The sequence below is a fragment of the Miniopterus natalensis genome, chromosome 15 (genome assembly GCF_054644295.1).
Source record: "Miniopterus natalensis isolate mMinNat1 chromosome 15, mMinNat1.hap1, whole genome shotgun sequence".
NCBI classification, from domain to species: domain Eukaryota; kingdom Metazoa; phylum Chordata; class Mammalia; order Chiroptera; family Miniopteridae; genus Miniopterus; species Miniopterus natalensis.
The window spans coordinates 1,958,847-1,973,749 of record NC_142095.1 but is presented as its reverse complement, the minus strand read 5'-3'; the positions used below and the strand labels follow the sequence as shown (position 1 = coordinate 1,973,749).

The window sequence follows — 14,903 nt, the reverse complement described above, 5'->3', positions numbered from 1 at the left end:
TGCTCCAGAAGACAGCTGAGAAGGCCCTGCCCACACGCCCTCCTCGCAAGGACCCTGGGACCTGCCTGGCGTCTCCCCGAGTGCTTGGTGCACGGCCGAGGTTCAGGGTGCTGGGCTTTCTCCAGCCCTTCGCAGGCCACGAGGTGCGCCTCCCACTGTCCAGGGGCTGTCCCCCAGCACGTGTAGAGTCTGGAACACTGGTCTGCAGCTCCGGTGCCAGGCCCTGCCCATCCCTGCGCCCGCGTGATCGCTCGTCAGGCTCCTGCAGGGCTGCGGCCGTGGGTGGCAGGCCCCCCGGACACGCTGCCAGAGGCCTGGTGGGGGAAGAAGCCACAGGAGCTGCGGGAGTTTCCAGAACGGCCCTCGATGATGTAAAGGCCAATCTGTCGGCCTGGAGACAGCGCTGGTGTCCCGGGGCTCGGATGGTTGCCGGGGGTACCGAGGGAGACGGATCTGCAGTTGCTTCCTCAGGGAATTTTTCAAAGAATCCGCGTCGCTGCCAGGACATCACAGACAGACGGGATTCTGTTTCCCAGGAGAGTTATAAACACACCGGCTCCGACTGGGGATCTTCCGTAAGCGCAGCCACGAGACCCACGTTCCATCTCGAGCGAGCGAACCCATCAGCCGACGGCGATGATGCCACGCAGCGTGTTGGCGACCCCACGGGCTCCATCGCGGAAGGCCTGCCGGTCCCGACTTCATCTGTACTTAAGCAAAAAGAATCGCAACCCCGATTTTCAGGGGGGAAATTCAAAGCCGAGAGGCACTTACAGCCGGAGGCAGAGACGAGAGTCGAAGGGGCCGGCAAGTAAATCCAGCACGAGACGCTTTCCTGGCTGACAGCCCACGACGGACAATAATCAGGAGGCGGCAGAGAGCGCCGTCCCCGCCGCGGCCGGAGGAGCCGCGCCACCGTTGGCTTTTCTCCGCTTCGATCCGCCCCGGAGGGTGTGGCCGCCCACCTCCGGGTGCTGGTACCCTAGGGAAGCGTGTACCCCTAGAAGCGGCCGGGTGCGGGTCTCGTTTAGCTGCCACCCAGCCGTGTGAGCTAAGACCGGCCACTTCCCAAGGGACCTGGACAGGCTCATGACCACTCACGTCGCTTCAGGGTTCGGTCTGGGACGCACACTCCCCTTAGGTGGGCATGAACCGTCCCCTCGTATTTCTGAAATGACGGTGGCGACACTAGAATGGGCAACGCTCTCTCCGGCAGCTCTGTCCCACCCACAGCAAGGTCTTCCTTGTCTGCCCAAAGCAGGAACGGACATCTAAAGAAGTCGTCCAAAACGTGATTTTCCGAAAGTCAAGATTTTCTTCCAGCGTGCTCGATGTGCCAAGCGATTAGACTCCCCAATTATATACATGAATTTCCCACATTAATCTCCAGTGCCACACACCAGGCACGTATCGCACCCTAAACATGTGGTGAGAAGCCCTGAAACATGTTCACAAAACAGAAAATATTTAAGAGGCCCTCAAATGCCAAACAAAACGACTTCTCGTCCGTTGGTCCCCAGGGTGATCCCAGCGCGGGAGGCTAACGTGGTAGCTCAGGGAGAGGCCACCGGGTGGCGCGTCCCTTCCCGGCCTCGCCCGGAGGCCGCTTTCCTAGAGAAGCCGTGGGTGCCACGCGCTCCGGACCCACCACAAGCCCGTAGCTGGAGAGACTCAATGGGCGCCTGGAATTCGTTCTCGGGCAAAATTAACCGTGACCCCCGACCTCTCCCCTCCCCTCCCTCGCACTCAGCACTTTCCAACGCGGAGATCAAGAGACTATGGTTTTCAAAAATACTCTCACGCTGGACCAATGCAGTCGCTTCCTGTCATGTCTGATGTTCTACACCAGGGGTGGGGAACCTTTTTCCTGCCAAGGCCCATTTGGAGATTTATAACCATCACTCGAGGGTCATAGAAAATTATCAGCTTAAACGTTAGCTATGAAAAAAGCTCCTAGATTTATTGAATTTTGAGTCCCACCTGCGGTTGCCTTGGCAGGGCCAGAGCAGATGATTTTGAGGTCCACATACGGCCCGCGGGCCAGACGTTCCCCACCCGCTTTACACGGAGAAATGCTCTCAACAACATCAACGTTGCGTTTGGGACAGGCGGATGGCCAGCGCCAACCACAAGCTCAGTTCAGACTGTAGACAGTGAGTGAAATCTTATCTCGGTTTAGAAAATCTTCATCTAGACTCAGGTGGGACCCCCAAGGACAGATGGCAAACGAACTCATGGGAACACAGGTCGTCTGCTAACAACACGGACACGAAGGATGTGGCCCCTCCCCACGCGGCACACAACAGAGTCAGACACTGGATGCGACAGAGACCAAGACAGACCAGTGTACGGGAAACGTGTCATGGAAACACCACCACGGACATTGAAAAGAATTGAAATTAGGACCTCGGCATTATCCAGTTCATCAATGGAAATAGGCTGGAAAAGAAGGAGAGAGAGAGGGGAGACGTTCGTTAGGCAAGGACCAACAGCGGGCTGCACGACAGGCCGCGGTCAACGCGCTCTGCCGCGGACGCGTTCGGGTGGAGCCTCGTCAGGTGGCACCGTGGACACCACCGCACCTCCCAGCGGCCTGTTCCCGGAAATGTTCTGCTCGGGACAAGCGGGCGGGCGGGCGGGAGGCCGCCACAGGCTTTCCCGTGGGAGGTCTCAGACCTCACAGGTCGCCTGACCAGGAGCCCAGCGCCCGCCTTCGGGGGCAAGGGCACTGTCGCCATCGAGAACCACCAGCCTTTCAGGGGAGGGCGGGAAAGAGCAGTGTGAACAGCCAGGGCCAGGTCCCCTCAGCTCCGAAAAGTCTCCTTCGACTCAATTTACCCTTCAGGGGGGCCTGGGGTCCCGACTGCAGTTGGGTTAAGTCAGGATCAGCTCCAGCTCCGTCAAGCGACAGGCCGACCCGGCCGAGCCTCGGACAAGGCGGGTTCGAGCAGCCCAGATCCACGGGGCTGAGCGGGTCAGTGGAGAGAATCTGCACGCACACGGGCCTCACAGCTCGAACCCGCGTTGTTCAAGGGCCAACCGTACATCTCACAGCCGGGCTTCAAACCCAGGTGCTGCTGCTGGTTAAAGGAAACGCTTGCCCTGCAGACAGTTCCGCCAACTCAAGCGACATGAGCGGCAACCCGCCCAGCAGCGAGCTCACGGGAAACTGAGCGTGCTGGTCACCATGACGATGGCTTAAGGCCGGATGGAGGATCCTGACTGTTATCAAGCTTTGTTAATATTTACGACATTCAGCAAATTTAAGTTGCTGCCAGGAACACGGGTGCCCGGGAAAGCTAACACCGCTTTCTTCAGAGAGAGAGAGGGTGACGCTAGTATCACCAGGGGCCGACAATCCACAACAGGAAAACCCCGGCGCTGCTGAGGTCAGCGCTCGGCAGAAATAAAATAGCTAATCCTGCTCAGAAGGGGACGTGGGGCCTATATAAATCCTGAGATATCCTTTTACATCAACTCCTGGCCTCTGAGTTTCTTTCCAGAACTTTCTGACTAACAGCAGCAGCTTAGTGAAAAACCCACAGGAAACTGCCGAGTGGCCAATGCACAGAGTAGCCGCGTCCCCTTTTCCCACGGGGCCGGGGGTCTTGGAGATCTTCTGAGTCAGAGACAGAGTCGGACTTGATTTAGAGATATGTAGCTGTGAAAGTTTTTTGTGTTTTTTTTTTTTTTTTTTAAACTTGGACATGGTTTAACCTGTAGATTAAAAGTGGCCTAGTAGGCAGGGCACACAGAGTGGGTGTAAATGTCGTAATTACGTTTTAAGGTTTACTGACATTGAATGTGCAAGATACAAAGATGCTCTACGTATCCTATGGGAACGCATTTCACTGTTATTTGGGGGGTGATTTTCGACGTGTCTTTGTATTTCCTGCTCTCTGACAGGAGTGCGCATGGCTGGTCCTTTGCATTTTAGAGACGTAACAGTTAAAGATGAGTTTTTCACTCTTCAGTGATCATGACTACATTTTTGTGACCATCTAGCTGGCCACTGTATGTGACAGGTGTTGGATGAGCACTTCCCGGGGTGGGGGTGGGGGGTGGCCCAAGACAGGTGGACGCACTGCTGGCCACTCACTGACCCTATTCTTTCATATGGGATCCGACCGAAACCACTGCTTTGGGTGATCTTGGGACGATCAATTTGTAAAGACACCTGGCATCCCCTGGAGACTGTTTTCAAGGGGGTGAGAAATCAGGAGCGAGCCAAGGCTGATGTTTAAGTTCTGCTATGCTCAGGGCCCTTTGGTCGTTTACATAATCGAGTCACAGAATCAGAACTTCAATGCTAAACTTGGGGGGGGGGGCTTCAAAACATCCACACGGCACCCATCTATTCCCCGACTGCGTGGTGGTGAGGAGCTGGGACTCTGGAACCAGACTGTCAGTCCGCGTTTGAATTCCTGGCTTCTCGTTATTAGCTGTGTATCCCCAGGCAAGTGTCTGAGCCTCTCTGAGCCTATGTTTTCTCTCCCCACCCCAACCATGTAAATATAATAATAGTGATATCTATCTCTGCGGATAGCCTGGCCTAAGGTAGATGCTCTCCCATATTGCACCAATGGGCGTGCAAGGCAGTGAGGAGGCCAACTTTCCACACGGCCCCAGAGACCCAGATGCTCCCCACGCGTCTACCTTCCATGGACTGAGAAGAAAACCTAAGAGAAATGAAAGTACAGTCCCACTTGTAACAGTCCCTGGAGTTGACACCCGGCTTACGTTAGGGACCTCGGCTATAAAATGAACATTCTAGAGAAGAGAAAACTGTGGTTGCCACATTTTAAAATCCAGTTTTATGCCCCAAAGGTGCAAATACATTCACAGCTCGTTTAGGCCCCTTTGGTAAAGCCCTTGTGGAATAAATGGCTATTATTCACCTGTCAGGTGTCCTCTGCCATTAGCCCTTCCTTCTGCAGGTGTCTGTAAGGAACGGGCTGTCTGGTCACTTCTGCCGGGTACCTGGGCTCTTTGCTTTTACTATTTACACTTATTCACTCTTTTCTGGCAGGTTTCTCCACAAAATTTCTACCGAGTTAGTTACTTCTTTCCTAGTCAGTCAGCACTTATTCACTTGTTAACGCACATACTTTGAGAGTGCAGAGCGACATTTAAGAGCCCTGTGGTCTGGGGACAGCGGAGGAATGTAGCTGCTAAAAGGAGCGTGTGCTTGTCTGTTTCATTTATTTCCTATGTGAAGGCTGACACCGAATGGCTCTGATATGCCGGGAGACTCCTGCAGACTTTTCTACATGCAGCAGTCTGGCTGCCGCCGTGTGTCCTGACCGGGATGCTGTGATCTGATTATCAAGCCTTAGCCAGGGAGTAAAGGAGCCCCCGGGCATTTGGATACGTCGATGGTATCAGTGCATTTACCTCCCGAGAAAATGCTGTTCGTGGCGAGGAGACACTTGGTGAACATTATCGCGTTTGAAGGAAAACTGGTGAGATTTCATCTCGGGCCCAGACGTGTGGGGAGGGAGGGGCTGTGGGAATGTCCCCTGCACACCCCTGCTCATGGCACACGCCAGGGAGGGTCACGTGCCAGGACTGCCCGCCGCACAGCCTCACGCAGAAAGGGGGACACGTTCGCCTGCCTGATCTGCAGCTGGAACAGGAGGGTGCTGCTCCGCCCGCGGGAAGGGCCGCGCAACACCGCGGCGGAAAGGAGCAGGTGCGCCCGCGGGTTCGCGGACAGCGGAGGCCCAGCCGCCGCTCGCGTCCCGGCGAGGAGAGACACGGCGTTCCCACTGGGAACTTCCACAGGCGGGAAGTCCCGTTATCACCGTTTCTCTGACCACAGGCTGTGTGGCGAGCAGCCTCCAAGAGACAGGGAAACGCACCCGACCTCTACGGAGACAGTCTCATGCCTCAGCCACCCTCAGGGGCAGGAAAGTAGGTTAAAAAGTCCCCAAGTGCTGGCCTCTGGGCCGCAGGCCTGAACCGGGGGGCCGGGACCTGCACCCCAGCGAACGGCGCAGCCTGGAGGGGACCGGAGACGCGGTACCTTCTCTCCGTAGCCGCGGTCCTTCGTCATCATCTCCCTGAGCGTCTGCAGGACCTTGATGCAGAGCTTCTCCTCGTTCTCCTCCAGCAGCTGCTTGGTGTGCTTGATCAGCCTGGGGGGACACGGGCACCCCACGACCTTCAGCCGACCCGCCCCAGCAGCTGAGACCCCGGCCCTGAGCTGTTAGGATGGTCTCAGCGGCGACACCTGCTGGCTGGTGACAGTAAATGCTCCCGGGGGGGGGGGAGAGGCAGGCCCTTTGAGGGGCCCAGAAAGGTAAACTCAGGGGCACAGCCCGCTCTCAAGTTCAGTAAGCGGCCAGCTTCAGGGTGAACGTCAGGGGGGTGTCTGGGCTCGGGCGGCTCTTTTTCTTCGATTATGCCCCAAGGCGTAAACAAAGAAACTGCGAAGTTTCAGGGAGACTGAGGGCCCGACAGGCCTGGGAGTTTTGAGGGCACAAGGGTCGGGATTTTCTCAGGTCGGTGAAGACGACTGAACAGGTGTGGTTAGGGGGAGACACTCTCCCCGAAACCGCAGTGAACCTACACGCGTGGGAAGGCAGGACATGGCCTTGTCTCATCAAAGTCGAAAACCAGGCCAGCGTTCCCGCCTTCAGGACCCACGGCTGTGCCTGGTCCCCAGGGCGCAGCGACTGACCCCTCCCGTCCCTCGAGAGAGGGGCCACTTACTTGCAGATGAAGCCCCCGCTTTCGCACTTCCTCCTGGCGTCGGTGTTCTCCGGGAAGAGCAGCTCGGGCCTGTGCAGCACGTCCACCAGCACCGACAGCTCCGCCTGGACCAGGGGCCGCAGCCGGTCCTCCAGCGCCGAGACGATGTCCTGGGGGGAAGCACAGCCTGGGTGAGCCGGGGCCGGGAGGGTGACAACACCCATTTCTCACCTGAACACAACCACCGCTGGGCGAGGTTAGCGGAGCTCAGCACGGATTAGATGCTGCCCAGCGGGTACCTGAAGCATCAGCCCTGGTGCAGAAAACAAAGTCGGCGTTCCCGCCAGCCCTCCTCGTGAGACGGTCTTTGGGCTACTCGAGGGAACATTCCATATATTTTAAAATACGATGCAAAAGACACATTCAGCCACATGGAAGGACGTCTACGAAATGAGCGCAGAAATGGTCAAAGGACAGCATGGGCTCCATGACCCCACTTCTGCATCACCAACATCTAAAGGCCACGCAGCGCCCGTCATAAAACATCGCCGGCGGGCGGGTGGCGGGGTTTCGGGGGACGCTGATCTATACACACTGGTACTTGTGAGCACCGTCCAATGACTGTCAATGAGCACAAATTATTCACATAACACAAAGTGATGCAAAGATGGAAACACAAATGAACAAACATGCTTATCAACATGCCGAGTACATGTACCCTGAGAGCATGGTGGTCTTCAAATGCACACACACAGCTGCGGGAAAGGAAAACAGAGAGAAGGTGAAATAGCAGCAGAACCAACACAACACACACCAGATACAGGCAAACGGCAGGAAACAGATGAGACATTATCTCGAGAAGATGCGACCGCTGGCTGGCTGGCTGGCTGGCTCGGTCACAGGGCCTCGTGAGGGGCATCCTGGCCCAGGCGGGCAGGGCGGGGCATGCGGGGTAACACGGGAGGAACCCGCGAACCCAGGAGGCTCGCACGGAAAAGGCCACTGAAGTTGTGTTCACCCGATTGGGGACCCAAATTTCACAGGCCACAGTCAATGAAGCGTTGATGGGCCTTTGCCCAGAAACTAAAGTGTGTGAATATAATTTTACTTTATCTTATGCTTAACAAAACGTATAATCACAAAAATACTCAGAACGTCGGATGAATCAAACTACCGGGGGCATTTTCCCAGAGAGATTGCAACACCCCTCAATTCCTAGTGACTTCCACAGCACAGTCAAAGGAGGGCTGTTGTTGCAAAATTCTCTGAGGGTTTCATCAGGGTCCCCAGCAGGTTCCTCTCTGAAAGCACCCGATTTTCTCTTCTTCGACAGTGGCTGGTCCTGACATGCAAATCTTTGTCTACAGCATTGATGGGACTGAAGCCGTCCGTCAACATCACGCGCATGAAATCCTGCATCTTTTGCAAGGTCTGAACCTCACATGGCAGTCGGCCTGCACCGTGTCGCCAAATGCATAACATCCGACAATTGGAGAGACCAACAGACAAAGATGGCAAAGCGATGGGCGGGGAGAGGTGCCGGTGTCAAGTGAGGGGCATCTGAATGGGGTTAATCCACAGCATTCAGTCTGCGAGCGAATGTTCTTACATCTGACACCTTCTGACCCGGGCAATCTCGCAGCTCCAGGGACTCAGACAATAACTCGTTAGGTAACGAGGACCCATTAGCCACGGGCCAGGTGTTTATAACAAGCAATCTCTGTACTTACTTTATTTTTCTCTCCAAGACTATGCCTAATAACCCTAAGAAGAGCACCAGGAAACAGTGTGTTTGCTGCAGATAATGTATTTGGTTGGAGCAGGCGAGGAAGTACTGAGCATTTGCAGGGTGAGGGCAAGAGGCCCTCCATGGGGAACACCCCCCCTTTAAGGCCCAGGGGGGCTGAGTCTCCCCCTGGCCCGCGAAGCTCCCCAGCTCCATGCCTCCAGCCACACCAGCCTCCTCTGGCCTCGGGGTGCACCCTACTCTCTCCTGTATGTTGGTCTTCACGTTTCTGTTTCTCTCCCTTCGATTTTTTTCTGTAAACAAGTCCTGCATCTCCCTGATCTTGGCTCAAATGTAACTTCCTCAATCACCATCCCCGCCCCAGGGGACTAGGCTCCTCGCCAGGGTCTTGTGACCCTACTCAGGCCTCTGCAGCATTTGTCCCTTGTCACTTACTGTTACCTGTGTGCTTAGCTGACACCTGTCTGTCTCCTCTGCAAAACCTGAGACTCCACGAACACAAAGATTTTGGCTTTATGCTCCCCCCTCTCCCCAGGGCCCAGCGAGGGGCTGATGAACGGATCTCCGGATCTCCGAGCTCTTTGTCTTTGGTAAGTTAAGTAACCTCAAGGAGATTCGCTTTATCTCATCGAATGATAATACTTATTAGGGTCACAGCAACGACAATACTGACAGTGACAATAATGCCGCTGGCAGCTCTCGCTCAGCACCTGCAGGCACCGTTCTCTGTGCCTTATGTGTACCCTGCTTTCCAAAGGCCACCACGAATGTCCTACGCCGCGTTCTTCCAACGTGGTGGTAGGAGATGGACTCTGATGCCCACATTCGAAACTTCCTCTTGTGACCCTCCAATACTCCTGCCTGACAGGAGCGGTCCCCACGCTTCACAAAGGAAACGGCAAGTCTACGAATGACCTTTAACGACCTTCACTCTGTCAGCTTTCCTCTCACCAGGCAGCTCCGCCCTCCCGGCCTCCATCCTCTAAGGCATTTGCCTGTCCGCTCCCACTGGCCTCTCCCTCGGCCAGTCTTGGGTGTTCTATGGCTCGGGGCGCACTGCTGCGTGTGGGCCCGACCCGCCAGCGAGGCGCCCCCCTCTGGGCGCCCGGCCTACCTGCAGCCTCTCGATGATGTTCCGGTAGTCCCTGGAAGCCGCCAGCACCGAGTCCCGGCGAGCCGCGTTGCGGGCCGACAGCCGCCAGTTCAAGGCTGTCTTCTGCACGATGTTGTGGGACTTGAGGAAGAGGTTGTTGACCTGGCTGTCCAGGTCCACAGGGATGGCGATGGCCCGGCTCTTGGCTGCACAGAGGAGGTGACTCGTGAGCCCGCAGCTTACACGGGAGACGTTACAGACTAACCGCCCCTCGCCCACCAGGTGCTCTGTGTCCTCACGCATCAGCTCGTGTAACACCGAGTGTGAGCACTGGGGACAAGGTTTCCCAAGGCGAGTTCTGGGGAGGGGGCAGCTCTGAAGGGTGTTCAAGTGCTCTGAGGTCACACAGCTCAAGTTCAATGGGTTTCATCACCAAACAGCTTCTATGTTGTAAAAAATTATCAAGACAGGGCACGTGTTTGGCCAGTGAACTGTTTTCCCAAAGTTTCTCTTTCAGGTTTGGTCTACAAAATGCTGATTTAAACCGAACACCATGCCGGCCGGTGTGGGTCAGTGGATGAGCGTCCGCCCTGCGCCAGGTGGTCTCTGGTCTGATCCCTGGTCAGGGCCCAGGTTGCAGGCTCCACCCCCAGCAGGGGGCGTGCAGGAGGCAGCCAATCGATAGTGATGTTTGTTTCTCACCAATGTTTCTCTCTCTCCCTCTCCCTTCCCTCTCTCTAAAAAAATCAGTAAAAACTTATTTAAAAATAATAAATGAACCAAACAACATCACACAAAGGAATGTTTATAATGATGTCATTAAGCTATTTTTTTTTTCCAGAAAGGATGCTCCTCGGACAGGACGTGTGCCTCACGGGACATGTTTCCACGTGGCTACATACGTGCACCGGACGACACCTATGACTTCCTGGTGAGCGACCGCCAGGCCTTGAACCAGCTCACGGGCACGAGGACTTGCCAGGAGCTGCCACTGTTTAACCCTGGAAGCTCATTTTCCAAAGCCCGTCCTTCCCCGGGACTGACTGGCTTCCAACTTTGGGGGCTGTGGCTGAGGGCGGCGGGTCAGGGATGGAGACCTCGGCGCAGGTCTGGCTCTGTGGAGCCGTGACACGGACGCCTTACCCGGGTCCCGCCGCTTACCCACGTCGGAGAGCACGCGGATGCAGCCCTCCACCGAGGCCTTCTGGCCGGGCGCCAGCCAGTTGCAGTGATACACGCGGAACACGCCCTGCAGCAGCTGCACGAACACGGGCTGGCGGGTCTGAAAGAGGCGCGGGAGGGCGTGGGGCTCATCGCTGGTGGCCGACGCGCCATCAGCAGCAGACACGGCCTGACCCCCCAGCTAACGGCCCGCCTGCAAGGGTGGGGGGGGGTGCTGGCGAGGGGAGGATTCCAGCAGCCGCCTGGCTGAGGGAGGAAAAGCCAGAGGCAGTTTCGGGCACAAACTTGAGGCTGTCTGACCAAGTCTGACCACGGCCCGCGCCCCCACCTGCAGCCTGGTGCTCTGGTCCGCGCCCCCACCTGCAGCCTGGTGCTCTGGTCCGCGCCCCCACCTGCAGCCTGGTGCTCTGGTCCGCGCCCCCACCTGCAGCCTGGTGCTCTGGTCCGCGCCCCCACCTGCAGCCTGGTGCTCTGGTCCGCGCCCCCACCTGCAGCCTGGTGCTCTGGTCTGCGCCCCACACCCATCTGCGCCCCCACCTGCAGCCTGGCGCTCTGGTCCGCGCCCCCACCTGCAGCGTGGTGCTCTGGTCCGAGAAGGGCGAGCTGAAGAAGGTCGTCACGATGCTCATGACGATCTCGGTCACGTACTTCTCCAGGATGGAGTCCGCGTGCTTCCGGTCGCTCGTGTTATTGCAGGCCTGCGGGCACCAAACACAGGCCGTGGTTAGAGGGGAAAGTAAGTGCCTCCAGGCTCCTGTCTTGCACTGATAAATTTAAAGTCAGGAAGAAAATACATTCTAGGACTCTACAAACACCTTTTTTCTGGTTTTTAACATCACGACATTCCTAAGATTGGGATTCATCCACAATTACTCTCTGAAGAGCCTTGTTACCCCTCCCCACCCAGCTCCACCACCGGGAAAGGCACATTAAATGCACACAGTGTCCCGTGAGTCAGCAGCCTTGGACATTAAATGTAGAGGGTACATTAAATTCGGTGCAAAACCCAACCAGGAGAACTGACGCCCACCCGGCCGTTGGTCAGGAAAGCCACCGACGGAAAGTGAGGCTTTGCACACCCTCGACAGAAACGCTCGAGCTCAGGAAGGGGCTCGTTGAGGAGAGAGGTGTTGTCGAGGGCAAGGAAGCCTTATCAGTTGGGTTTAATGCCCCAGGTTATCGCTCATAAATCAGTCTACAGAGGAAGGAATAAAACCCAGAAAAGGCCGGTGGGTCTTCCCTGAGGCCCGACAAACAAGCCCGATCCTCAGCTAAGAGGTAAGGAGAGATGAGACGCAGGAAGTCAGAGCCACGCCTGCCTCCTTGTGCCACGAATTGGTGGGTGGAAATGAGGCGGCCGCCCCCTGACGCCTGCACAGGGCTGCCCCACACGGACGCAGACAGACACACACACACAGGGACGCGTGCGCCCACTCCGCCTCCTCCGCTCCAGGAAGCCTCACCCTGCAGATGTCCACAAGGAAATTCTCGAACAGCTTCCACATGTGGTTGCTGGTGTAAATCTCCTTCATCTCCACCTCGGTGTCCACGTAGCAGTGGTTCAGGAAGTTGATGTAGGCGATTTTCACCTGGAAGGTAGGCGCAGGCTTCTGTGAGCAGCCCGCTCGGCGCACGGGGACAGTGGGGACGGCCCGCGGTGGCCCCTCCGCGTTCCCCGGCTGGCTTCCACTTCCTTGGCTTTTTGGTATTAAAGATTCACATTTATGAAAGTGAAAGACATAGAGCTTTGGGAAGAGAATAATTCCGTTAACCTTCACCTGAGAGTATTTTTTCCCACTGATTTGCAAAGGGGGGGGGTGGGGAGAAAAACATCGGCTGTCCACCTCCTACACACGCCCCAGCCAGGGCCGGGGATCAAACCTGCAACCCAGGTATGTGCCCTTGACTGGGAATCGGACACATGACCCCTCGCTGTGCGGGCGACGCTCTAACCACTGAGCCACACCGGCCAGGGTGATTCCTGAGTATTTCATAACCTGTTGTTCGTTATTTCTGCAATACGAGTGCTCGTTCCAGAAAATAAGTTCACAGGAAGGGGCCACGCCCACAGGCACCCTGGCTTAACCCGCTGTGAGCGCATCTCAGCGAAGTTCTTCAGACCAAACCCGCTGCGCTCAACAGGCTGGGCTACTAGTCCCTTAGCACCCCAGGGACACAGAAGGAAGAACAGGCACCCCCCACACCCCTTTTCCACAAAAACCCACACTCGAGGTCTCACAGGGAAAGGAGCTGCAGGTCCCCGAGCTGAGCGGTCCCGTCGGGCGGCCCCCGGCGCCCCCGCGAGGCCGCTCACCTCGGGGATGCAGTCCTCGTGGGTGACCACGCGGACGATGTCGTCCAGCGGGAGCAGCGAGTTGCACTTGATCTCGGTGTAGACGTTCTTGCCCTCGGTGCACACGGCCAGCAGCTCCACCAGGTGGATGTGGTACATGAGCGGGCTGCTCTCGTCCATGCGGTCCCGCTCCGACCGCATCATCTGGATCAGCGTCTGGAAGGACGCCCTGTCGTTGTAGAAGACGAGGACGTCCTCCCCGGAGTTCACCAGCTGCGGGGAGCACAGGGGCTGCGTCAGGGCCTGCGTCAGGGCCGCGGGGGCTGCCTTCCCCCCCACCGCTCGCCCGCGCCAAGCCCACCTCGCCGTCACCCCTTCACACACGGAAGGGCTGAGAACCAGCAGCAGCGTTTCACCCACAGGACCCTAAACGTCACCGGGACACCGTCGGGGACGGGGCGTCTGGGTGCCCGCGGCGCACCTCACGGCGGAAGCAGATCGAGACCTTGCGTTTGTATTTCCAGGCCGAGTGGTCAGGCTGCGATTTTTTTTCCTTTTAAAATGTTCCCATTTTCTTTTTATACTTTAAAAGCCTCCCTCTTACGACTCTCACACACTGCGACATCGCTTCATAAATTACCCACTTCTAACTAAGACTCGCCTGCCTCCAACACTCCTCAAGGCGCTCACCTTCGGAACTAGTCCCCTGGCACCGCAGCTCCTTACGGACAAACCAACCTCAGCCCGCGTGAAACACCACGGCCCCAGAGGGAGGCACAGGGACCACAGGCATGGTCGAAGCTGCTCACACGGTAACAACCCACCCTCACGAGCGGCAATTACATGCCAGATACCGTGACAAACACCGCAGACGGGTCCCCAGCCTCCCTGTGCCTCAGTTCTGCCTGCAGGACGCAGGACGGTCCTGGTCCCTAACCCACAGTGCGCGTGACACTGACGCTCGCGTGGACACTGCCTGGGACGGAAACCAGAGTGGGGCAGGCCTCCGGGAAATGCCACCGACTGTCTCCGTTCACCTGCCTGTTAGCTCCTCAGGCGACAGCTCCTGTACCTTTTGTTTTACAGAAACGCCTGCTGAGGGTCTGAGAGGTCAGGGGGCACATCCCCGGTCACACAGCCAGAAGCCGTCCGGCTGATGGGTCAGGTGCAGCCGACTCTTAGTTACACCACATACCCTCTGCTGAAATCACACACAGGACATCCCCCCAAAATGCACACACACTTTAACAGCTGGGAGCTCACTTAATTTTCACTCCTTTCCAGGTTTAACTGATTTGAAATGAGGGGTGAAGCCAGACTAAACTCTGAACAAAGACAATTCATCCTAAAGTGCCACTCGACTGTTTTTTATGGGGACACAGAAGAGAGAAAGTTTACTGTACAAAACCAGCAACAGTCGACAAACTGAGGCCACACGAACACCAAACAAAACGACTGGCGAGTCCATTGCTTCGTGTTATCAGCAGGGCCTGGGCCAGATGGTCATCAGTTTGAAAACAAGAGTTGACCAAAAAAATTACCCGTTTCTGTAGATTCTTTTAAGTTTTGAAGATGAACTGTGTGTTAATCAACACCGACCTTAAAATCATGCAAAGTGTGTACACATTTTGGGGGAACACCCTGTATATAGATGGGATCATAAAGCCAAACGGGAGGTAGATATACTTAAGTTTTCATTTTTAAAAAGGTGGAAAGATTACACGGAGCGTGTGTGAAAGCCCAAGTTGCGGGTGTGGCCGGGGCACCGCCTTCCCACAGAGAACCGGTGGGACTCGCCCCGACTCCCCCGACCCGCCTCTTCTCCGGGATCATCTGGCAACACATTGTCTACACATAAGCCATCAGGTCACTAGCTAAAGAAAACGCTGAACACG

At 56.4% G+C, this 14,903-nt stretch overlaps 1 protein-coding gene across 1 annotated transcript in view; it reads right to left on the bottom strand.

The window, feature by feature from the left end:
* Nucleotides 1-14,903, bottom strand: part of ITPR1 (inositol 1,4,5-trisphosphate receptor type 1) — a 180,086-nt gene that overhangs the window by 66,206 nt on the left and 98,977 nt on the right. Inside the window, exons 33-39 of the mRNA XM_087824685.1 lie at nt 13,030-13,281; nt 12,179-12,304; nt 11,285-11,413; nt 10,695-10,815; nt 9,555-9,739; nt 6,715-6,863; nt 6,026-6,137 (exon numbers count right to left, since the gene is read on the bottom strand). Of these exons, the coding sequence (XP_087680811.1) occupies nt 6,026-6,137; nt 6,715-6,863; nt 9,555-9,739; nt 10,695-10,815; nt 11,285-11,413; nt 12,179-12,304; nt 13,030-13,281 (1,074 nt within the window). The remainder of the gene's footprint in view (nt 1-6,025; nt 6,138-6,714; nt 6,864-9,554; nt 9,740-10,694; nt 10,816-11,284; nt 11,414-12,178; nt 12,305-13,029; nt 13,282-14,903) is intronic.